The sequence below is a fragment of the Sceloporus occidentalis genome, unplaced genomic scaffold (genome assembly GCF_023333645.1).
Source record: "Sceloporus occidentalis isolate IW3139 unplaced genomic scaffold, rSceOcc1.0.p SCAF_7, whole genome shotgun sequence".
NCBI lineage: Eukaryota > Metazoa > Chordata > Lepidosauria > Squamata > Phrynosomatidae > Sceloporus > Sceloporus occidentalis.
The window spans coordinates 55,182,811-55,209,230 of NW_028316987.1; the positions used below are offsets into that span (position 1 = coordinate 55,182,811).

General features: G+C 39.7%; 1 protein-coding gene across 3 annotated transcripts in view; it reads left to right on the forward strand.

Moving 5' to 3' along the window:
• Window positions 1-1,219: 1,219 nt before the first annotated feature.
• LOC149309759 (uncharacterized) overlaps window positions 1,220-26,420 on the forward strand; it is a 56,928-nt gene continuing 31,727 nt past the window's right edge. Inside the window, exons 1-8 of one of the 3 annotated variants that reach the window (XM_089533012.1) lie at window positions 1,220-1,476; window positions 10,004-10,140; window positions 15,649-15,750; window positions 20,129-20,173; window positions 21,236-21,262; window positions 22,954-23,025; window positions 24,603-24,665; window positions 26,235-26,261. In XM_089533012.1, coding sequence (XP_089389138.1) covers window positions 1,371-1,476; window positions 10,004-10,140; window positions 15,649-15,750; window positions 20,129-20,173; window positions 21,236-21,262; window positions 22,954-23,025; window positions 24,603-24,665; window positions 26,235-26,261 — 579 coding nt within the window. In that variant the 5' untranslated portion in view covers window positions 1,220-1,370. The remainder of the gene's footprint in view (window positions 1,477-10,003; window positions 10,141-15,648; window positions 15,751-20,128; window positions 20,174-21,235; window positions 21,263-22,953; window positions 23,026-24,602; window positions 24,666-26,234; window positions 26,262-26,420) is intronic. The other 2 variants (XM_089533013.1, XM_089533015.1) reach the window with 2 other exon arrangements.

Here is a 26,420-nt window from a genome sequence, read left to right on the forward strand (position 1 = left end):
TTCAATATGCCTGCTGAAGGTTACCATTTGCCTGAAAATTAATCCATCTCTATACACACACACACACACACACATTGTAAACATAAAAAAAGTTTCTAAGAGGGTGGAGAAGGTACTATTCCAGGCTCTGACACATGATGGAAACCATGTGGACCTCCAAATGTTATTATATTACCTACCAGCATCCTTCACCAATGACTCTGCTGTCTAGGACTGCTGGGAGTTGCAGTCCAACAACATCTGGAGGGACTGCTCTGATAACTCAATTGTATACACATCTCTTGAGCTGTGCTTTCAAGTCATTTCCTACTAATGGCAACCCTAAGGTGAACCTATCATGGGTTTTCTTGGCACGTTTTCTTCAGAGGAGGTTCACCCTTGCCTTTTTCTGAGGCTGTCAGTCAAGAGGGAAACAAAAACAGTTTCTGCACACTTTCTGCACCCCTGTTTTATATGTTCTCTTGAGGCAACCAGGGTGATACCTGTCCATTTTGTGTACCAGCCCTGACTCTGATGTTTCTGGATGTTCACATGAGACATAATATTTGAATAGAGGTTGTGTGCATATGCCCAAATTGTGTGATTAATTATCAGAATTTATCCAGGAAACCAATAGAACAACAATGGGCTTACACATGTTGGGTTTTAAAGTTGTATGCCATTTTTAAAATTTCATACCCCATGTGAAAGAAACAAGATGGGCATTTGGAGTGGGTAATTTGAAAACTACAGCTCTAGTACTCTTACCTCTTCAACTACTGAAGATCCAGAACACTTTTAGTCACATATTGATGACAATTCTTGTATCCACAATCCCTTATTATCATTCTGACTGTATTAATGTATCATACATATTTATTTGCACTCCATGTTCACTTGATTATGCATCATAATGCCTTCTAATGAACTAAAGAAACAGGACTCAGTATGCAGAAACATGAGATGACTATGTCCATATGTGCTGTTTACAACCATTCATGGAGATTGGGGAGGGAGGAGAGAAAATATTTATTAATGAATGGAGCTATCTCTGTATTTGTCGTTATCAGTTCCCCATTCAACTTAAAATAGCTCCTCCTTCTCTTCATTAGTGCTCCTGCTATGTTTTAATAGATGGCATTTGTGATGGGGGCATCTGATCCAGTGCTTGAGTTAAATATAGCCCTGTCTAGTGTAAGGAGAAGATTTAATGGGAAATGGTTGGCATTCTTTCTTTCTAAAGCTCAGAGACAGAAGAGAGAGACATACACACATAAACATACCCAACCAGAGAGAGTGAAAGGGAGCAAGCAAAGCACACAAGCAGCACAGACAGTGGACAAGAGATCTGCACCCAACACACACTGGATTTGTACAGCTTCCCAGCCAGCATGGTCATCCTCAGCCGCATTGCCTTGGGATTTTATATCCAGCTCCTTTTCTGCTTTGCTCTATCTCAGACTTCTTTTGTTGACAGTGTCTTCTCAATTCCTGCAGGTAAATTATACCTTTGCTTTATGTCTCAGTGATTTGTGTTACTTGTAAATGTCTTTTAAATTTTCATGATATACCAACCCCTTTGAAAAATCATAAAGGATTTCAAAGCAACAAAAACATTTGATTGCTAAAGCATACTGAAATGCAAAATTTTAAGAGCTGGGGCACAATATTTTCTTCGCTCTTCAGATCTCTTCTCCTTTATCTTTTGTTTTGTTATTCTTTATGTTAGGAGGAGGCTGACAGATCCTCTTTAACACACCATATTTTAATGATCTATCAGTTTAGAGCTTTGTTTCAGATAAGGCCTGTAAGGTTATATGGACATAAATGTAATAGGTGAGAGGAGACATGAATCACAATGTATATCCATCTTGACTAATATATCCCTGACCTCAAACAGTGTTGTAGGACTTGAAGTGGATGTTAGCAGAGTAAACATTTCCTGGACTTGGCACTGGCACTAATGGATACCCAGATGATTTTAATAGCAAACAAAAGCCCATTGCATAGAGAGAAAAAATCTAATCTGCGCAAGATAAAGGGCATGAATCATCTGAGTACAGGGAATCCTATTTTCTCCTCTAGTCCTACAGGCTTTCCTTCAGATGTGTGCAATGGAAAGCAGATCAGGAATAGGAAATATCTATCTTTTAACCTTTTTTTTTTAAATTCACTGGGAAAATGTTTTGAATTCAGCTTCTGGTTGTCAACATTTGTCTATCTAGATGCCATGTTTGTCTGCAATCTTATTTTAAATGTGTGCATTTTAAAACTGGATCTTAGTTGTGTATATTTTAAAGTCAAGATTAACAGATCTGTAATCTGAAAATACTGTTATTGAAAGCCTTGATGGCCAGAGGTAACCCTATTGTCAGACAGTGGGTCATCTGAAATAAAGTGTTAGGTCTTTTATTTATTATTTTAGTTTTTGTACTTAGAATCATAGAGTTGGAAGAGACTGCAAAAGCATCCAATCCAACGCCCTGCCATGCAGGAACTCATAGTCAAAACACTCCCAACATGGCCATCCAGCCTCTGTTTAAAAGCCTCCAAAGAAGCAGATTTCAGCACACTCTGAGGCAGCCTATTCCACTGTCAAACAGCTCTTAATGTCAGGATGTTTTTCCTGGGAAGATAACTTGAATGGCTTTGGTTACTGACTGTGTACCTTTATAGGGGAAGAGAGGTACTGTTTGCTGAACTGACAACAGCTAGGGGGACATTTTTAATCATTTTTAAGCACTGTACATTCCTTTCAAATGCATGATCTGTTGAACCTGCATTAAAATTGAGAGGCTGCAATATTTTGGCAAGGCTTCAGTGATGTCTTTGCTTGTGAGTGAAATAGCTAGATTGATATATGTGGTACTTTATTATATAGGTCTTTCTGAAGCAAAACAAATGGGGCACAAATATACCAGGGTGAAAATAAACTACGGTAGTTAAAAAAATATTGCAGTCCACCACATCTACCCCTTCCTAGGTTCATTCATAAAACTTTCATACTGGCTGGAGCTTCAGCAGTCATTTATCAGGTGGTCTGGGCACAAATGCAAGTTCACACACACACACACAATGTTATCATATGGTTGGACAGGCAGCCAAGCTGATCCTAAATATCTTTATTCAGAGGTACTATATTCAGTGAAACTTACTTCTTCATAAATGTGCATAGGTTTGCAGCCTAACAAAACAGTACTAAACCTTGTTCAGGCCTAAATCCAATTGTTAATCCTAAATAGATTAATAGTCCCTTTGGGAATTTAACTGTGTCAGCACACATGTAAAACCCATTAATCCAGTGGATCTACTCTGTTTGAAACCAAAATTAGTTTTATCCCTTAGTAAATAACCCTTAGTAAAAAAACCGAATGGGGTTTAATCTTCAGCAAGTGTGGTCAGAACTGCAGTATTAATAGAGAAGGAATAATTTGAACTGCATAGAACCTTTAAATGTTTTCTGGAGGAAATGTATGAAGATGGACAGGAGCAAAAAGAAAATATGTGCCAGCTCTGTATCTACATGTTTGCTCACAAATTAAATCTCATTTATTACAACTGTATATTCTATCAAGTAAATCTGTATAAGACCACTGTATATACTTGTGGCTTGAAAAGATTTATACTTAGCCCAGGCTGGCTAATTGGCAGCCACCTATATGGTTCAATTAGTACTACATTACTACATGATTAATGAAGGAAAGAATGCTATACCAAGATGACACTGAACCAGTTTCTTGGTCCACCTGTTGGTCTTTTTTTGGTATATTTGATAATTGAAATTGTTTTTTTCCCTGAGATTTTTTTTTTTAAAGATCCACATCATCAGTAAGAATAACCGATGTGAACAGACCTGGGATAAAATGCTGCATGCCTTGAATGTATTCCAAATGCATTCACATCATTGACTCCATCATTATTTAAATGCTTGCACATGTGAGCAACCAAACTTGCAGAGTTGTACATTGATGTGGTCCCATAGTGTGGCTAACAAACCCAGAATGCGTGAGTGAGATGATTCACATTGTCATGCTAAAAAAATGACATCTGAATGACCCCCTCTATGTCTAGTAATACCAGCCATCAAGGCTGGTCCCTGTTTCTTTAGAGTAACTGGTGCATGGCAGTCCTCTACTGCAGACCAACCTTTCTCAACTTTTTTTTAGCATGGAGGAACCCTTGAAATAATGTTCAGGTCAGTTTTCAGGGAACTGTTGCATAAAAACTATTACAGTTGTCCCTCCATATTTGCTAGGGTTAGGGGAACAAGACCCCTGTGAATATGGAAAAACCGCAAATAACAAAAACACTGTTTTTACCTGAAGGACACCTCTCTAGGACTGTCTAGGTTCTCCAGTGCAACTCTGTGGTCAATGTCCAACATACACTGACCATATAATGGCACTGGAGTAGCTACAAATGGTCTTTCAGTGCAACTTTTAGTTAAAGTTGACCACAGAGTTGCACTAGAGGACCTAGACAGTCCTAGAGAGAACATATTAATGAAATCCATGAATAATCAAATCCACAAATATCAAAGCCGCAAATATGGAGGGATGACTGTATATCTAACAGCTCAAAAGAAGTCAGTGTTTAAAGTCACAGTCTCTTGCGAAACCTCTAGCAACCTTTCACGGAACTCTAGGGTTCCCAGAAAACTTGTCTGAGAAACTGTTGGTTGAAAACTGGATGATATGCTTAGAACGTTTTTAGGAAAGATGTTCTCTCAAGTGGGAAAAGACTTCTTTTCCCACTTTTGTCGTATGATTTTTCTCAGCTTGTTGTTGTTTTGTGTCTTCCAGTAGTTTCCATCGTATGGTGACCCTAAGGCTGGGGGTTTCTTCAGAGGGGGGTTGCCATTGCCGTCCTCTGAGGCTGAAAGAGTGTGACATGTCCAAGGTTACCCAGTGAGTTAACGTGGACAAGTTGGGATTTGAACCCTGTTTTCCAGTCATAGTCCATTCTCAAACCACTATACTGCACTGACTCTCAGCTACACACACATAAAACGTTGACAGAGCAATCAATTGATTAATTTAAATTACCCCCAATTTAGTAAAAAGTAAAAAAAAATCCCTACAGTCCATATCTACAGTCCTATTCCAATCCAGTTTGGGTATCAGTCAGTACGTGCCATCAATACGGCCAACCGTTCAGATTTTGCTCAATTAAAAATCTGCCACTGCCCATTAAAAATAAATTGCCAGCCATTATGGGACAGGACAGGTTATTTTTTTATCTTGTGTTAATTATAGATAACTCTTCCCTTTAGTGTGAAATAAAAATGGACTTTGATTCTTTACTAACCTTTTGAAAGCATATAAATTTGTCACATGGGAGAGATTGGAATTATAGTGGTAGGCCTCATCCCCACCTGCACATGTTATGTCTAAAACAGGAGTAGGATGTGTAATCCTGATTCTCTTTTATTGTTGTATGCCTTAAAGTCATTTCTGAATTATAGTGACTCTAAGGCAACCCTATCCTGGGTTTTTCTTGGCATGATTTGTTCACAGAGGGGTTCTCATTGCCATCCTCTGAGGCTGAGAGAGTGTGACTTGCCCAAGGTCACACAGTGGGTTTCATGGTTGAGCTGGGAATCAAACCCTGGTCTCCAGAGTTTTAGACCAACACTCAAACTGCTACATCACACTGGCATTCCTTCATACATTGGGTCATTTCAGAGCTAACCATGACATTTCTAGCATGCAGCAAAGTGTAATTTTATTTCACACAAGTACACATAAGCCCAATTTGGATCAACATAGCCACACACAGGTCAGGATGGCTAAAACCAGCCCTCTGTCATTGCACCCTTAAAATTCACCCACTCTGAATGTGTGGGCTGGAAAAAAAAACTTGCTATTTCTTTCTCTGTGACTCCCACCTTTAATGTGAAGTGTGCAATGAATGAGAAAAGGTCAGACAAGGGGAGTAGGAACTAAAGGCGGGATACAAACCGCCGCTTTGCGGCGTTCCCCCGCCGGCGCCATTTGCTCCATGCGGGAGCTGCAGCAGCCAAACCGCGCGGCTCCCGCGCGGAGCAAAAAAGAAGCTCCATTTCAGAGCTTCTTTTCGGGGCGCACTGATGACGTCGCGAGGCGCCGCTGGCGCATTCGCGACGTCATAGGCGCCGCGACACGTCTGGATGCTATGCGTCCAGTACGTAAAGATGGCGGCGCCCATGTGGAAGGGGCACCGCCATCTTGTACGTATTGTATACGTACTAGGGTTAGGGGGGTGCAGAAGCACCGCCCCTTCCTAACCCTAGTACGTATACAATACGTACTATATGGCGGTGTGTATCCCGCCACAGCCTCTTTCCACAAATGTGCAGAGGTCCCAATCCAGATTACCTTGGAGTAAGAAAGAAGCTGAAGTTCAGGTGCATGCTAGGTTGAGGTGAAGTTCAGGTGTAGGCTGGGTTTTTAACCCTTTCTCCCTGAGTAGGTAAGAAGGAATAATATCCCTTTTTCATCTTGACCTGGGAATAGTCTCTTTAGCTAAGATTTCTGTCTTAATTCACAAATAATTCACAAATAGGAAAATATGTTCTATCTTGTGGAGTGACAAGTTGTGAACAACAATTGTTGGTTCTTAATGTATTGCAGCTAATAACATCAGCAGTGGCTGTCCCTTAGGTCTGAGGTTTTTGCCCAGAAACCTCAAGGCTTGGGATGATCCTAAACTGCCAAACCTACAGACGCACCATCCCTGAATATGAAAACACTCTCTCAGCTATTTTCCAGATGCATTTGAAAACCAATGGCTATAGGTCCTTTTATCCTTGTCCCCATATGACAGCACATGTCATAAACAATGGAGTTAAAACAACTACATGGCAGTAATTATATAGGTCTCTGAAGAAAATAATGTGGGAGTCACCAGGTCATTAATTTATATGGAACCTCAATGAGGAATGACCATTCATATTTGCTTTAAATAAGAAGCATGTGAAACCCTTTATGTGATCTTGGGCAAATCACACACTCTCAGCCTCTGCGGAAGGCAATGGCAAACCTCCTCTGAACAAATCTTGCCAAGAAAACTCCATGAGAAGGTCGCCTTAGAATCACCATAAGACAGAAACGACTTGAAGGCACAGAACAACAACAAATGTGGTTTACAACATATAATTTTTCACCTTTAACCCCATATAACCCCACAAGTAGCAAATAGCCATGATGCTCCTAGAAATAGTGAATGATTATATCAGCTACAGCCAACCGGATTTTCTTGATGCTGAAACATCATTTCTAGAGGAAATGCTTCAGGGTATTACATTACATGATCAATCATGTGGCTGTGATGCTGCATTTTCAGATGGCTATATTGCAGCAAACAACAGTTGGTAGTAACAGATCAGGAGGTGTGAATATCTACAGTTGCTTCTTTTAATATATTTTTCTTCAGAGGACACCTTGTTCTAAATATATCACTATTATTGGTACTGTACTAGGATGAGTGCCCTGTATGCTTAATTTCTTAACCCTATGTTACATGGTGCTTTGACCTATGTTATCTAGTCAGGCAAAATGATGCCCCTTTAGGATCTGTGTGATTGGGTTATTGTAGAGGGACAACAGACTCTGATGTGTGACAGTCCACACGGCGTGTGCCATCATGATGCACCTCCAGCACTTTACCCACATGATGCAGCGCTAAAGGGGCATCATAAAGTCGCGCCACCGTGGCTATGGCGCTGCTTGGAGGTTGCAACAAGGAGCTGCTTTTTGCAGCTCCTTTTTGTGCTCTCCAGAGGCCTGATTGGGGCTGTGGCGTGAGGTTGCCATGATCTCGACCCGGCCAGAAAAGAGGCAGCTACATGCCGCCCCCTCAGGGGCAATCTGTATAGCCCCAGAGTCTGTTCCTTCTCTGTAAACTCAGGCAAAACCAAATTGTGACAGTCTCTCCTAGCTTGGGTTTATTTTTTGTATCTTTTGCCCTCTTAACTACACTTTGATGTTGCTTAGCCACGTTGGTCCCGGTTTTCATCTATGAAATGTTGGAAGGTATTCATCCTTTGCCCTACTGCCTGAGTGGACTGCCTCAGTTTGAGCTAGGTTTGGCCTATTTACAATACAGTCAATTTGGCTGAAGATTGCTTCTCCCCTTGTAAATCTTTGTTTTATCAGTTAAGGTTTTTTTTTTTCTTTCCCGAAAAACAGTTTCTTTAAAAAAAAAACCTTTTGTTTTATTACATACATTGATCATACTGAGGAGTAGATTATACAGTGGTCCTTTCACATTCTCTGGAGTTAGTGGCGCAGGAACCCTGTGAAAGTGGGAAAATGTCACTTTAAAAAAAACAAAAAACTTTTTTCCCCTGAAAGAACACCTTTCTAGGCATCTCTAAGTGCTCCAGAGCAACTCTGTGGTCAACATCTGCTGTAAACTGAGCACAGAATTGCGCTGGAGGACCTACAGATGTCTAGAGAAGTATTCTCTCTAGGAGTCTCTAGGTCCTCCAGTGTGACTTTGGGTGGATATTGACCATAGAGTCATACTGGAGGATCTAGAGATTCCTAGAAAATATATTAATCAAATCCGTGAATAATCAAATCCACAGAAGTGAAACCCGCAAATGTGGAGAGCTGACTGTACTGTAAAACCCATGGTAAAATCTGACAGTTGTGAACTGTTGTCCTCCACATAACCTTAGTAAAGGTAAAGGTTCTCCCTTGACATGAATCATGTCATAACCAACTGTAGGGGGCAGTGCTCATCTCTGTTACTAAGCCAAACGGCCAGCGTTGTCCAAAGAAGACTCCAGTGGTCATGTGGCCAGTATGACTGCACTGAATGCTGTTACCTTCCCATCAAAGTAGTACCTATTTATCTACTTGCACTTTTACATGCTTTCAAACTGCTAGGTTGGCAGAAGCTGGGACTACTGACAGGAGCTCACCCCCATCATGTGGCATTTGGGCTTCGAACTGCCAGCCTTTCGACCTTACGATAGTCAGAATCGGCATCATAACCATCAAGCCATTGCATCCCTGTAACCTTAGTACCCTTCAGTAAACTGAGAATGGTACTACATAATTTGTGAGAGAATACTGGGGCAGCATCCAAGGGAAAGGCAGGGAACTCCTGGGGTTGGTACTGAGCCCTAGGCAAGTTAGGAAACACAAACAATAATGAATACATGAATATAGCCCAGGGAATGAATAACAGCTCAGTTATACCGTGGGCTTTTAATAGCAGCTGGTCATTTGTCTTATGACTCCATGAAATTTCAACTTGGACACTTGTTTGCGTTCTTCTTTGAGGGCCCATAGTTTCCCACATCAGGTCACAGGTTGCCTGGGTTTTTCTGAACAGGTGGGAGGACTTGTCATTAAATGTTATTATAATGTTCTTACATAAGGTACAATCCTGGAAAGAGGGAAACAATCCTTGCTATCAAGTTGTGTAAGATTAGTACGGTAATTTCTCAGATGGGAGTGGAGGGGAACACTGAATTCAAGCAGTGCTCTTGAATGGCAAAGTGCTCTTCCCACACCCATTTTGCGTAAATTTCAAACAAACAAAAATATTTCTCAGTAGAACTTCCCGGCTAACCCATGTTGCATCTACATTGCAGAATTAATGCAGTTTGACCCCATTTTTAACTGCCATGGCTCACTGCTATGGTGTGCTGTATTTTTAAAAATGCTTTATTACCAGTGTTTGAATCCTAGTTTGGCTATGAAAACTCATGGAGTGATGGGCAAGTCACAGTCTCTCAGCTTCAGAGGATGGCAATCGCATCCTGAAGAAACTTGCCAAGAAAACCCTGTGATACATTTGCCATAGGATTGCTATACATTGGAAACGACTTGAAGGCATACAGCAACAACAACAGACATTTCTACTCTGTTTGATTCTTTATAATTACCATTTTAAGGGTTTGCATGCATGTGAGTGTACTCCTGAAAACATGCCGTGTTTTATTGCGAGTATATTTCTTGCTCCATTTTCAATGACCCTTCATGAATTAATTCTCAGCCTCTAATTAATAGATTTCTCTTCTTTTCAACAGCCCTACCATGCCTGGACCAGAAGAAAAGAATTAATAACCACAGAGCATGTTCTCTTCTTGCCCTTCCGCCTCCTCCTCCCCCACCTCCCCCTCCGCCATTATTTCCTCCACCATACTTCAAGCAGGGATGGAATTCTGTAAGTATTGCTTCAAGCACTTCTGTTTCCTGTAATGACAGTTTATCCTTCCTAAGGCACTTCTAAGAAATGAGGTAAAAAGAGTACTGTATATGAATCTTGGTGACAGGAGCTGTGATTTATTAAGGACTGCTTGTTTTCTGCTGCTCCAGGGAATAGGACATGGAGCAATGGATGCAAGCTCCAGGAAAAGGCATTCCACCTAAACATTAGGAGGAACATGCTGTCAGTAAGAGCCATGCAACAGTGGAACACACTCCCTTGGAATGCGATGGAGTCTCCTTTTTTGGATGTCTTTAAACAGAGGCTGGATGGCCATTTGTTGGGGGGTGCTTTGATTGTGAGTTCCTGCATGGCAGGGAGTTGGATTGGATGGCTCTCATGGTCTGCCCCAAGTCTATGATTCTATGGAGTTTATCTCACTGGGGCTAATTTCGGCATTAAAGAGAGATTAAAGTACATTTAAAGCATCCTGCAAATAAAGTGAAAATGTTGAGTAATTGTGCGAAAGATCATCACATGGAATTGTGCAAATAAAGTGATATCAGAAATGCATTGTCACTGAAATCTCAAAAGTAAAAAGATGTATGCTAATGCTTCTTTGTGACCACTTTAATGGTGGGTTTTGTGTGACACCGTGTGAAATTGTTTTGCGTAATTACGCAATTTTTCTGGGATATTCACAGGATAAACTCCTGATCTCCTTCGTGTGATAAACTCCTATGAGTCTATAAGACTGTTCGCCTAGGTCAGTGGGCATTCCTGTCTGCTAAATCGTAGTCATTAGACTCATATCGTCCAACTGTGGCAGTACCAATTAATTCTCTGTCATCCCACTTTTTCAGCTGTTTTTAAAATGTCCCAGTTATCCTCCTCCCACTTCCCCCTTTTGTCCTGAGCTTATATCAGTTGCTGCAAACTGAGATCCAAATGCAAAAATAGTTTGCATTCAGATCTCCAGTCCCCCATCATTGACTTCTTTTGGTAAATCAAAATGTCTATAACTTTTTTTTGTTTGTTTTTTTCCTTGCATATCTGTATAAACTTTGGAGATATGGCAGAGTCTAAAGAGGAATTAGGTCAGCCATATTTTAAACAGGTAGCTTCATGAAGGGGTGTGTGTGTGCTGGACACCTGCAAAGTCATAGCTATTCATCATCCTGGCACCGCCTGTCTATAACACATAGTGCAAGAATGATCAATGTGCAACTTTAGGTGGTTCCCAAAGATTCCCCAGACTGCCTGTTTCTGGCAATAAGGGACAAGGGCAAAACCCACTTCTTAAAAATCTTCAAAATCAGCCCTCCAGATTTGTAGTTTGTTGTGGCACCAGAGCAATCTGACAGAGAAGACAAACTATCCCACAAAACTACAACTCCAAAATTCCATAGCATTGAGCCATGGCAGTTAAGCAGTGTCAAACTGCATCGTGTATGCTGTGCAGATGCCCTTGGGTGAGTCAGAGTTGATATCTGAGCTTAACAGTTAGATCCAAAAGCCTATAGGTTTTAATACCCTTGGCATATAGGCCTGAGACAGAAGAGCCAAAAGGGGCGTGCCGCTACCGATATTAGGATTTGAGAGTGCACATTAACCACATGCTCCCGAACCCTAGCGGTGGCATCATGGTGGCATCCCATCCACATGGGCGCCACCATTTTGATGTAAGGATGCTCAGCGTATACACATCGCTGCGCATCCTTCCAGAGTTAAAACGGACACCTTCAGCCCGCCATTTTCGGGCAGTCTGTCTTGGGCCATAGTTAAATAATTTTTTTTTTGTTCAGTTCTGAAGGTCTGAAAGTCTATACTTACAAGACAGGGAGAAAGCAAGTGTTAGCAATATGATTTCTTCCCTTTACAGTGTTCAGAACAATAAGATATTAAAGAGGGGCTATAGGAATCCCTGTTACCTTCTCTTTCTTACCATTTCCACCATTTTAATTTTGTTGTTTCTGTTGGAGGTACTCTGCAAATATAAAAGCTTCCTTCCAGTGCTTGGTTATTGCCACACCACTGTTGATTTTTCACCATTAGCAGAGATTTACTAGCCATCCTTTCCCCAATCTAGGAGGTATAACTCACAGATAGGTCTGTGATGCATATGTACAAGGAAGGTATATATTTAAGAGTCAGAGGAGAGTCAATAAAAATGTTGCATGAAACTAAATAGGTCTAGAAGGCCACAATTGCCTTCAACTATAACATGAGGGCAATCGTAGATTTCCAGCTGGTTTGGGTTGACTTCCAATCAACCCTAACCAGCATAGCCAACATTTAAGGAAATATATAAGTGGTAATCCAAAAAAAATTGTCAATTTTTCCACTCCTGTTTTTTAATGTATTGTACAAATGTATGAGTATTTTAAAGATCTTCGTTATCCTTTCTATCCTTTGCGCCACTCAATAGTATTCTTCATAATCCATAAAAGTCTGACTTGATGTGTCACAATATAGCATGTGCATTAGGCTTCTAAGCAGAAGTATAAAATAATAAAAATAAACCACAAAAAAAGTAAAGAGGAATTCAACTGAAAGATGTTGGCATATGTATGCCAAGTTATGGGAATGCTGAGATAAATCTATTTCTTACTAAAACATTATGTGACTGTGACTCCTAACACGTTGTTCCCAAAATTAATTGTATTCTAGGCTACATTTATTGAAGTTCTTTCCACATCCTGATATGAAGTTACTTTTAATAACTTGCCAGCCACTCCACTCTTGTCACTTACTGGAAATATATTGATATTTTATTGCTAGTGGAGAAACATAACCAACAGTTAAAGAAAACAAAATCTTTCTTTTATATCACTCTGTCATTCACTGTGTCTGCCACAGCACACTGAACTTTCTGGGTCAAATTTAGAGCATACAGTACTGGGAAGAACTCCAGTAAATGAAGTAATGCGACTGTGACTCTGCTCAGGTTTGGTTCCAGGATCCCTTGTGAATACCAAAATCTGTGGATGCTCAAGTCCCATTAAATACAATAGCATAATAATATTGTGTTCCATATATAAAATGCCAAAATCAAAGTTTGCTTTTGAGGAATATATATATATATATATATATATATATATGATATTTTCAATCTGTGGATAGTTGAATCCATGGATAAAGAATCCATGGATATGGAGATCCAACTATGTTTAATTATAACATCATATGTACCTTTATGAATTTAATAATAGGAAGAGATTCTGACTTCTAAAACATGGAGCTGGCAAGTCCTAATAGTCTCCGACCCATTTTTTGCTTCCCTCAACTTCTCTGTCTCTGTAAGACTTCCTAAATTGCAAATAGTACACTCCACAAGCTGAGTGCGCACCACACATAATTTTGCTGCCCTTGTTCAGTTTTAGCCTTACAAGGTCTTTAAAAGAGAAGAAGAAAGAAACAGGAATTGACTATAGCCAGATATTTTAAAAGTTTTTTTTATAGAACTGCAATAGACTGGAAATGTAATGATGTTTAAATGAGGGGGGGGCGGACTACTTGTGTGGTGGCTCTAAAAGTTTTGGCTTTTGGAGTACTTCAGGTTTCAGAATTCTGGATATGGAATACTCAGCCTGTGACTTTGCAAGAAAGAGAACTGAGGATATGTAATGAATGCATATCCAGTGAATATAATTATAGTGAATATACACAGTCACACATCACATAAATAGTCTTCTATCTGCATTGTTAGAAGAATCTATTTCTATACCTCCTACTAACATAATGTGCTGTGAGCAGAAGAAAATTATTTACCATTTGGTTGAGGAGAATGACATAATATAAGAAGAGACACCCTGGATCAGAACTAATTCTAATCTAGCATTCTGTGTCTGTTGCAGTAGTGTCACTACGAGAGTGCATGGGGGTGCATCCCACACTGGGCGACACCACAAAAGAGGCGTGACACTCAGTCAGGACCTCCTCCCACTGCAGGGTGAGAAGGGGCAGGCTTCACCACAATAGTCTTGTAAATCCTGATGAGAAAGTCTCTGCCATGGCAAAGAGTGAGTGTGCCCCTCCAGGCTTTGCAGCAGTGGTGGCCTCTTCCTGAAGGGAAGGTCACCACTGTGAAGAAGGAGAAGGGTGAGCTTACCCTTTTGGTCCTCCCACCCCACCCAACATCCCTGGTAACACCAGGTGTGGAGATGCCACTGGTCTGTAGTAATAAACCAGATGCCTATGGGAAACCTATTGACTACAGCAGGTTTCTTTCAGCAGGACATGAAGAAAATAATCAGCTCCAACATGTGTTCTACATCAACTGGCATTCAGTGCAGGAGTGAACAGCTGTTTGCCCCAAACTAATAGCATCTCATGAATGAAGGTGTGGATGCTGCTTTCCATTTCTAGGTTTTTTTCCAACCATCCTCTCATCTTTTTTTCAAAATAGGAAGTAATTAGATTTTTTACTTCAGTCAGTTCTTCCTTTGATGAAAGTCCTGTGTAGATTAGAGAAAGGTCTCCAGAGTAGTGTTTCTGAAAGTGGTGGTCTGTGAACTGGTGCCAGTCTGCAAGCTGTTGGAAGAGATTCTGACTTCTAAAACATGGGGCTGGCAAGTTCTAATGGTCTCTGACCCATTTTTGCCGGTCTGTGGCAAGTTTATAGCAAATAAACAGCTGTAGGCAGAGGGTACAAATGTGGTGCCATGGCAGTCCCATAGTTTAAGAAGCTAAGAAGTTAAGATGTAACACCCTTAAAACATTTCTTAAAAACTCATATTTTGCTTCGAATCTTCTTGGAATATGCCAATCCCTCCATTGCAATGCTGGTCAGCTGTTTACAGCATATCCCACGGTGCCTCTTGGTGCTTCTACCACTGCCGCTTATCACTCACTCTGACGTCAAATGAGGCGCCTAGAGTGGGGCATCTCATTCTGACCTCAGAGTGGGTGATATGTGGCAGGAGTGGTGATGCCGGGCCACACAGCAAGACACATATGAAATAGCCACATGACAGTGAACAGAGAGCCCCAAGTAACGGAGATGTTGGGCCAGCTTTGGGACCAGAATATACTGGACTGCTCCTGGAATATCCTGGTCCATGTGAACCTGGACATTGTGACACCTTTGCTTTCTGATGGTTCAGTATACACAGACCTATTTTCATGCACAAAATTAATAAAATATTGTATAAAAGTAATTCCATGTTATGTGTATAAGGTGTATATGAAACATAAGTGAATTTATACTTAGAACTGGAGCCCATTTCCAAGATGCCTCTGTATGGATATGCAAATTCAAGTATTCATTTTTTTTTTAAAAAAAAATCCAAAACACTTTTCGTCCCAAACATTTTGGATAAAGGAGACTCAGCCTGTAGTCTTACCCTCCATATAATCTTGTAAATCCTTTTGCAATAATGCTGTGGAAGTTTAGGAATCCAAATGAATAAATATACAGAGGAATCTTGAGTGGATAAAAGTGACCTATTTAGGATAGGTTGCTGATCAAAGATTTGCTTTTCTGCTCCATCATTTAGTATAATCTCTTTTGTTTTTATTTCTTAGATGTTGTTATCACTGGATTTGAAACATTTATGTCAAGAGCTTCAGATAACACAGTCTCCATGTATAGAATCCATGTGTCCTCCAGGACCTCCTGGTCCCCAGGTTAGTATTGCCCTTTGGAATGAACAAATTGGGACTGTTTGGACAGAGTTTTCTGATCTGTGTTATTTCCACACAGCAAGAAAGAATAGGAGTTTCATGGTTGCAGAAGGGCTTATAAAATTGATAGGACAGTAACTTAATTATTCTGAAAGTGCTTATGCAACAATAATTTAGGTAACTTGCTTGGTTGATATCATTGACTTCACAGTCAAAAGGAATTCCCTGAATTCCTCCATATACACATGGCTTAATCCACAATGGTGGAACTTAAGGAATCTGAACATGATGCATTTTGGAATCCATCACATTCATGTGATACCGAACAATGTGCAAACGTTGGGTCAGATCTAACATGGACGTCCCTCCATGGGCAGAACAGCAGAATTCAGGATCAGGTTGAGGGGATCTCCGCTTCTCATTGTAGCCCTCAAAAATATGTCCTGTGTGTCTGGACAATTCTAGAAGAGCCAGTTGTAGAATAACTTCAACCCCTGGTGTTGATGATAATGGATTTAGGCAAATACAACATTCAGGCATTAGATGGCCATGCCTATACTGTTGGTCTTGACTGGAGCTTAGGTGAAACTTGTCACTGTGCACACAACATTTAACTCTCTTCTAAAATGTGTACTTGATATTAAATTGATACAGAAATCATTCTGCTTAACAACAGAAATTACTGTTGCTAAAATCAGAAATCACTGTTGCTAATGCAAAAGAAACAATTTTATAAAGTTTTGGAGCCATGTGGGCCAGTGAACAAAGTACTGGTCTGGAGACTAGAATTTGTTTTATTCCAGAAGCCCTGGAATGAGTAGAAAAAATGATGCACTCTATCCTTGCCATCTATATTCTGTCTAATTAAAAGAGAAACTAAACAAATTATCGTATTAATTGTAATGTACATCAAAGCCCAACAATACAAGGATTATGCATGAATTTCCTTCCCAGTGTGATTTAAAGTAATTAGCTGGCTGATTATTCTGCAGTCATATGAAGTACAGTTGTGGCTTCTTTGTTGGAACGTGTCTTAGGCAAAATTCCTCTGAGAAAAACATAATCTGAACAGAAGCATGCTATATACCGGTACATTAAAATGCTAATAAAACATAATGTCATACTCTTCAAATCTGTGTTATAATAGAAACACAACATACAGTGCAGGGTGTGAATGGAGACTAATCCGGGTTGAGGCAGTTCCCCCAGAAAAAGGAGGTGTGCACAGTAGCAGGTGCCTGTACCCCTTCCACAGGGGAGAAGTCAGTGGAAGCAGCATCCCAAAGAGAAGGCAGAGACTACAACAATGCACTTCTGCCGCTCCAAAGGCCATCTTTGCTACACACTTGGCTATTACTTGAAATACAGTAGCTGGTTCTTTAATAGACCAGGCCTCTCAAGTGTGTAGGAAATCATAGTCACATACTTCTTTTTCATATGGAGGAAATACAGGGAGGAAAATGAAGTTTCTAAAAGTGAAGGCAAGCAAATAAAACCTTTTGTGAGACATTCCTGTGACACTAACCAGGTCAGTTTAAACTACTACTTGTTGTGTTTAGTTGAAGATGCAAAATAGCGGATGTTGAACTTTAGGTAAAGAAGCTCAGGCTAACCTCTCATTTCCTACTTAGGTGCCTCCACTTTCAAGAGTGGAGGCACCTCATGTAGGTGGTATCATGCCACATTGCTGCAGTCTAAGGGGGTTCTGGGGATGTAGGCCACACCAGGTGACAACCTAAGGGGATGTGACACCACTGTTCCCAAAAAATCTGTCTTTGGCCACAAATGGGCTGTGGTGTTCACTTACATCCCTTTAAAATAATAAGAGATGGTGTGAATGGGGTAAGGCTCAATAGGAGAAAGAGAAGGCCCCAGATGCTTTTTAAAAAATTAAATAACATTTTTTTAAAAAATTAAAAATTTTAGTTTTTAACATTTTAAAATTCTTTTATTTTTTTATTTTTTAAAAATCTCATCTTAGACTGTGTGTATGATATTGTAAGTTAAAGGTATAATTTTAATTTTGCTAGTTGTTTATGTCACAACTGGGCCCAAACAGACAGGCCAAAATAAAGCTGCTTCGGATCACTTTGGAGGTATGCTGATTAAATGATGCATGTGTCCTAAGAGTCCAAAAGCTGCGCCAAAGCCACACTCCACTCATAAGGACTGGAGCACAGCTTTGGCGCAGCTTTTGACCTCTTAAAATGCATATTTCATTTAAACAGTATACCTCCAAAGTGACCCGAAGCATCTTTATTTTGGCCTGTCTGTTCAGGCCCAACTATTACATTACACTATGTGATATATGGGAATTATGATTTATGAGTAACTTTAGTACAAAAAACATTACTAAGGATTCTGTATGGTGTGGCATGGGAGAAGGTCAGGGGGTGGGAACATCATGGCTTACTGCACTGGGTGACACCAACCCTAGTGATGCCACTGCAGACCAGAAAACAAAACGACCATTCCCTTCTGTTTCCCACACAGTCTGGGTCTAATTCAACACTGGCATGTCAGACCATAACAGCAACTCTTTGTTTGTTTTATTGCACAATATAGTGTCTCACTCAGGTATGTTTTACAAGAACCATCCACCCTTGCCTCACACGGACTTTGCATATGCTGCTTTGAGCATACGTGGTCTGTGGGCAACAAGGGGGAAATGGTGCACATAGCACGCAGGGACGCACCATAACAGTTAATTGGACTTGAACATGGCTTTTTTCCACATATGCAGTGGGGAAGGGGGTCCAGAATGGATCCCTCGCATATGGGGAGGGTGGACTGTACACTATGCTGTGACATTTGGATTACTGCTGATAAATTTATTTTATTCATTAACTTTGAGTTAATTTGGCCCACTTTGCCATTTGCATTGCATCCCCAGTAGCTGTCTGGTGAAATTATTTGGTTTGGTGTGAGATTTGTTGTCATCTATCTCACATTTTTACAACCTTCAGAGGCCTTCTGTGACACTTAAACTAGGCATTTTGAAGATACATTTGCTTGCTTCCAATCTGACTTGAATGCTGTCATTTGACTATATTAAGTTGACTTCAACTTAGGTGAGCCTATGAATGATACACTTCCAAGAGCCCTGGTCATCAATAGGCCAGCTCATGTCTTGCATGCTCAGGGCTATGACTTCCTTTACTGAGTCAAGCCATTTGTAGTGTGTTCTTTCTATTTTTCTACTACCATTCTACTTTACCATTTGGCCTTGGAAGCTGTCGTTAGCTTGGTGCTGAGTGAAGGTGCAGTCTCATTCTATTTGGTGGCATTTGTTTCAGTTTGTGTACCTTGAGGACGTGGATAGGGTGCTTGTAGCTACTTGATGCACAATATGATCTCTTAACCCCCTTGGAGTTTATTTATGCTGACTGGTGTGTATGTTTATGTGATGATGTGAGTCCATAGGCTGATTAATGCTTCTTCTTTTTTTTTTTTTTTGTAAGGAGCAACCATGTTTATAAGTACTCTTTGGTCAGTAATACTTTCTGAACATGTCACTTGGGATGGTGGTCCTAAATTAACTGCAGACACTCTTTTGAATGGCATATTTCAGGCCTTGGTTTGTGATGATAATAATAATAATAATATAATTGGCATGAGTCACCCTGATGAATGTCTTTCTACTGGAAAGAAAAAGAGATGTGTGACTGTGAAGCTCCTGCTTGATCCCTCAAAGGCTTTAGATGGTATTGTCTTGGACTGTTTCCATTGGCTAGGTCTTGGCTGCACTGTATTATAGCTGGTCCACTTTTATGGATCTAGTTGGTTGCATTGGTTGGGTGACTATAGTTCAGAAACCTAGCAATTATACACTGGGGTGCTGCATAGTATGAATTTGTTCCCAATGCTATTTAACATCTTTATGAAGGTGTTGAAAATCATCATTAATTGGTTTGGGGTAATGTGTCATCTGAAGGCTGATGATGCTCAACTCTGAAATTCATGACTGGTATATAGAGATTTGAATCTCCTTTTGCAACAAGCTGGAACGGCTATAATCTGCTATACATGTGTCTGAAAGAAACAAAATCCTTGACTTGTGTCAATATCACATTACTCTTATAGTGCTATTATTCCAGTTTAAGTGCTGTAGCTGCCTCCTGTTGAATCCTGTGATTTGTAGTTTAGTGAGGCCTAAGAGCTCTCTGGCTGAGGATAATAAATGCCCTTCCCTGAACTGCACATCCCAGGATTCCACAGGAGGCATGAATAGCTGTTGAAGTGGAATAATAGCGCTATAACAGTATAGTGGGATATTGTCCTTGTCACAAGATGCTCATTAAAAATATAGGAGCAGACTACAGATGAGATGAATTATAAATAACATCAATACTGTATTTCATTTCCCTATTTTCTTTTTTAGGGCCCTCGAGGTATTCCTGGTGCAAAGGGACCAAAAGGTGCAAAAGTAAGTTCCAGGGTTGTGTTTTAAACTGGGATTGGCACGTGCTTTTTTGTAGCCCCTACTAGTGTTCCCCTGACATTGGTGGATGCTAAAAATTAATGGCATACCACTAAATACACTATAATTAATGGGAAAAGGAATTAAATGTACTATCGTCAATGGGAAAATCAATACCATAGTCAGTTTAGTACCCTTTACCTCAATATCAGTAGTCAGTATCATATTACTTACACCTACAAAAGTGCATTTAAGGTTCATTGATAAGAAAAAATTAATCAAGTGTGAGTAGAGAATTTGATTTATTAATCATAATGGGAGGCATTCAGATTAATATAATATTTAAAGAAGAATTGTTCTGAATGAATGTCTACTAATCTTAAATTATTTGACATATATGTAGTAAATCTATAAATATTTTAACTTTTTTTTTAAAAGCCCCAAAATGCAGTCAAGCAACTGGCCAAACTGAGAAGCAGCCCCCAACTCTGAACTACTTGCCCTGTGAAGAAGTATGAATTTGTCAGGATATATATGTGTGCATGCATGTGTGTGAGTGTGCATGTGCAGTAATTTAATATGAGGCCAAGGGATGGAAAGAATATTCAAAAGTATTTGGGAAATTATTTTTAAAACATGAGTTTTCGAGAGTTGGGAAATCCTGACAAGGAGAATCCTAGAATGGTGAGAATTTTCACACTTTGGAACTTACTCTGCATAAAAATTTAATGTGCTGTTTTTGGCACAGAAAATAACACTGAAAATAAAGTTTCCTCTAATGAAAACTAGATTTTCTGCTCAGGAAATAACATTTCTGTCAAGATAAGCAAAATAAATGTAATCCTCAAATTTACAGAAACAGACTGAAATTGTTAGGTATTGTTTAACTGGTTTAGAAGCAAGTGTTTTGCATTAAAACATTTCTTTTAATAACATTTTTTACAGTATGTACAATGCAAAAATATCAATTAAAAAGACATTCAAAAATTGACAGGACAAACACTATAAATTACAAATCATTTGAGTTATTATTTTTGTCTTGTATTTATCTATCATTTCCCCCAACAGGGTGAGATTGGCAGACCAGGACGAAAGGTATGGGACAAATTTCATAAATTTGTTGTTGTTGGAATTTCATAAAAACCTTTGTAGTAGTTTCCTCAAACCTGGTATCTTCTAGGTGTGTCAGGTTACATCTCCCAACATCTCCAGCCAACATGGGCTTATTGGAGAAGGATGCGGATGTTGTAGTCCAATTGTATATGGCTGAGGGGAGGACCTCCTTTGTAGTCAATACCAAATTCGTGGACTTCCTTACCTCATGAAAGGGTCTATCTCACTTCTTCTCTCCTTGCACTCTATTGCCTGTTGAAGACTTTTCTCCTCCAGCAGATATTTGATCTGCCAATTCAAGATTCTTTGATTTTATCTTTACAAATATCCGATTTTGCTGCAGTGTGTCCACTGACCAAAGCCTAGATATGAAGTCATCATGTAAATATGAATTTCAATCAAATATCTAATATATTTATTTAAAATCATTTACATCCCACTCTTCTTCCCTTAGTGAATAAGACCAACATACACCAAACCCAATAAAACCATACACAGCAGAGTAAAATACACAAGAGCATTTCTAACAGAACACCTAAACTGGATATATTTAATGGGGGTTATTCTTTCTTTTTACTGATGCGCTTTTTCACTGCATCTTAAATAATATTTAAATGGTTACTAACATAAAATATGTTAACATTTTAATGGTCAATCTCTGAATATCATTTCTGGCAGAAAGGTGTAGTGTCTGTATGTGTGCTTTTGTGTATGTATCTCAAGATAGATAGATACAGCGGGTCCTCCATGTTGGCAGGGGTTCAGTTCCAGGGCTCCCCGTAGATGCTAAAAACACGCAGACAATCACACCCCATATTATTCATTAATGATGACATGAATGTGTACATTTCAGCGTGTGCATGTTCACATCACTATCATTGAATAATATGAGGTGTGGTGGTCAAATTCACAGATTGGAAGCCTACTGATAAGGAGGGCCCACAGTATAAAGATATGCCAGATTTTTTTTAAAAAAAACTAGTTTTAATTGGCTGCTAAACACAAGTAATAAGTAAGCCATACATAGAAGTATCTTTTCTGTGTGGTGGTGGAGTCAACACTTACATATTCTATCTATCATGTATCTTTGAATATACATGAGCCCTCCCTCAGCCTAGTGCCCTCTGTATATGTTGGACTACAATTCCAGTCACAATAACTCTTAACTGATGGTTATGTTGGATTGATGGATGGTACTGTGCAACATACAGGGAAAGTAATCCCTGAACTGTTTCTATTCAAGCTGGGTATTAGAAGAACTGCTATGTAAATGTAATGCTTGGATTTTATTGTTTTCCTATTCTCTCCTTGTCTTCCTTTTCTTCTACATTATTTAGATGGCCAGCCTGTAGGGTGGGGTGACCTTGTGTTTACTGATATTAGATAAGCTATCTGGGAGTCTTTGACATAAGAGCAGTGCATAAATAAATAAATAAATAAATAAATAAATCTATTTATTTTAAATTCTTTAATACAATATTTTTATTTTATTTTACAGCCTTCATATTTATTTCCAAAATGTCCTTTCTTCCTTTCGCATTATGACCTATATGGAACTCAGAGTCACAATACCTGATTTTTATTTCTTTCCTTTTTCTATTTCCTATTTCCACTCTTTCCTCCTCCTCCTCCTGCTCCTCTTCCTCCTTCTCCTTCTTCTTCTTCTTTTGAAGGGCAGCCCGGGTCCTCCAGGTGTCCCTGGAATGCCTGGACCTATTGGATGGCCTGGCTCAATGGGACCTAGGGTAAGATGAAATAAATAAGTGGATTTAAAAAAAAATTGTACAATTTATAATGTACATTTTGTCAAAACCACCCTTCTTGATGTACAGAAAAGTTGCCAATAATTTTGAATTACTGGGATTTATCAGGTTCCCTTAGGCACAGGGACTGGAATTCAGAATTGCACTTACATATTCATAATAAAAGAGTTATCCATAATGAATGTGCATTCACAAAGCCTATAGATTCATGATTATGGCACTTTTGCCACAAATGTAAAAATGCTTCAGTTGTGCTTTACTGGGCATCAACTGCTGCAAGTGATCCCCAAACTGTGCCCTTTAAGAGATTTTAGACTTCATCTCCCAGAAGCCTCAGCCATGTTGGCCCATAGTCTGAGATTCTGGAAGCTGAAGTTCAAAATCCCTTAAAGAGCACAGTTTCAAGTCTGCTGTCTTAGAGAATGAAATTTACAAACATTTCTTTATAAGTCACCATGTGAATCTTATCTACCATTCAGACCCTAGTTGCAAGATTCCCTGTACTGTAGTTCAAAAATTAATTTTACCAAGCCCTATATCTTGACTGCTAGGTTTAAAGAGTAGTTCTCTCTTTGTTTGTTTTTTCCCCTTGTTTTTTTCATGGAGTAAAAAGGATTTAATTACTAGATTCCCTTCAAACCCTGTTGCAGCATTTTTCCACATCAGCTGCTTTCCCATTTTCCAGCAAGCCACATGCATGGCAAGAGAGATTTGTGCAAAGACATTTGCAGGGCAGATCCATACAGCTGCCAGGACACATTTCTCAGTGTCCCAGTGTCTCAGAGAGGATTGCCAGTAATATGTCAGATGAAATTAAGATGCAAGAGAAACTGGCCAGATCTGTTGCCAAAACAGACGATCCAAACAGTAGAGCAGCTGATCTTTACAAACCGTGCAAAAGAGCAGACCCAACACAATCAGAAATAAAGTCTTTGTGCATCAGAATTTAAACCAGTGGTGGCTATTCTGGAAAGCCCTTGAGGGTAAATATATTCCTCTGATCCAGAGCATTAGTACAACAGGGTCTGAAGCTTAGACCAGTTGTGCCTTACTCTCTAATTTATTTTCTTAAACAGGACCTCTTTTCATTGCTACAGTCACTATGGCACAGATTAAAAGGGCTGCAGTTATAACTGAGGAGTGACTACACAAGCTTTCCTCCAGGGTAGAGGCAATGTAACTGATTCTTGCCCCTAGCATTAATATAGATTACATCAGTCCTTATCTCTAGGTGACAGCTGCTATAGTGGCTGGGGTATTCCCAGAGCTGCAATCTAGAAAAGTAATTTTTCCAGGTTCTGCGGGTTGATTACAGATCTCAGCATTGTTGTGCTGGTTAACGGCCACCTGTGGCTTAGGAAATGTGAGGGAATGATACACTTCATTATAGCTTCCCCAATTAGGCTGAATTATTTGTTACCTGTGTTACCCCCCCCCCCCCCAATAGCATTGCTGGAAGAATTATTGAAATGATACATGCTTCATTCAGACCCAGTCAATCAGTTGCTTCCACCTTGCTCTGGCCACAACGAATTAACTCTGTTTATTGACCCCTTTAGGGTGAAAAGGGTGATTTAGGTTTGATGGGATTGCCAGGTACAAGAGGACCAATGGGCTCTAAGGTTTGTCAACGCAGACACTATGTTATTCCTCTCTGGCTTCTAACAACCGCTTATAGCTGCTTTATTGGTTAGAAAACGCTTGTATATACTGTGCACAGCAGAAGTGTTTATGTCACGGTGGAGAATAATTGAAAACATAGACTTTTTTTCCTGTGGCTATAGTGAAAGCCCTAAACGAATCTTTCTACTTTTTCTTTCTAAGATACTTTACAGCAATCTGATAGAATAACCTGAAAAGCAAAGTTCATGTGATTTAGAGCCTCAAAATACAGCACTTCATCATCATCATCCAGTGCCAGTAATGTGTTATACACAGTTAACTACAGTAGTCTTGATTATCCATCTTTCGGTCATCTGACATTCTGGATTATGTGACATCGCGGCTGCTAGGGGGCATGGCTTTAGGCAGTTCCTTTAGGTGGTCAAAAATCTTCCTCTGGTGGTAGAAGTACAGTAGTTTCCATACTCCAAAAGGAGTTTTACCATCATTTATATTTATCCAGAAGAGATACATGTTCAGCCACTTCCTATAATGTTATCTTATTTTTAATATGAGACTGCCATGATAGTTTCTTAAAGATTGAAAATCTTGAATGTTCATGGGGATGCTTCAAAGGAGTTGACTCTTAACTGGAGGCCTGGTGAAAACCAATATTAAAGAGATGTAGACATTGATAGACAGCTGAGCAAAATGGCTTCAGGGGATTTATTACTGTAGACGCTGCTTTCAACTGAATTATTATGCTCGTGGTTATACTTGCTTTCTGCTTTTATTTCAATTTCCAAACCTATTACAAAAGGTCTAGCATACTTGCCAGGGATAGCCCTAGACATTTTTCTGCCTGAGGCAATACAGCCAATGATGCCCTTTACCTACCCAGGTGACGGTGGATAATTCACAGTACTTCCCCATGTATTTTGGTGCATGAGGCAGAAAATCCCAAACCAACTCTGTTCATTCCTGGAAGTAAAAATATTGTTATATATATATATATATATATATATATATATGGAGCCCTGGTGGCGCAGTGGTTAAATGCCTGTACTGCAGCCATTCACTCGAGACCACAAGGTTGCGAGTTCAAGACCAGCAAAAGGGCCCAAGCTCGACTCAGGCTTGCATCCTTCCGAGGTCGCTAAAATGAGTACCCAGACTGTTGGGGGCAAATTAGCTTACTTGCTAATTAGCTTACTTGCTGTTCACCGCTATGATCTTTGGAATAGCGGTATATAAATAAAACAAATTATTATTATTATTACATAGTTAATAACTAACCATTAGCTGCCCTTTCATGCCACCAAAACCAGCAGCTTGCCATGGCTGTCATACTGCGCCCAGTGGTAGGTCTGGCACTACTGTTTGCTAAACCTTTCCCCCACCTGCTGGCTTACAGGCTGAAGTGTGTTGCTGTTACTTTATACATCCTAATTTGTGATTTCTTATGAAAGTGCAAAGGAAAGTCTTGGTCCCGCTAATTGTTTATGGCTTTTTCATTCTGATTTTATACTCCATATGTATCGATACGATTTAACCAATAGCAAACATTAAAATAACTGTCCTTTTTCTAGGGTTACCCAGGAAGCAGAGGAGAAAAGGTTAGTGATGCAGAGAACTTTTAGTCCGTTACTTAAAAAAAAAGTTGCATTCTGTGTTCCACAGACAAAGAAATAATGGCTTTATGGGTTATAATAATTCTTATTTTGTTGGGCTGCAGTGTTTAACTCTGAAGTCAACAATAGAAAATATATATCATT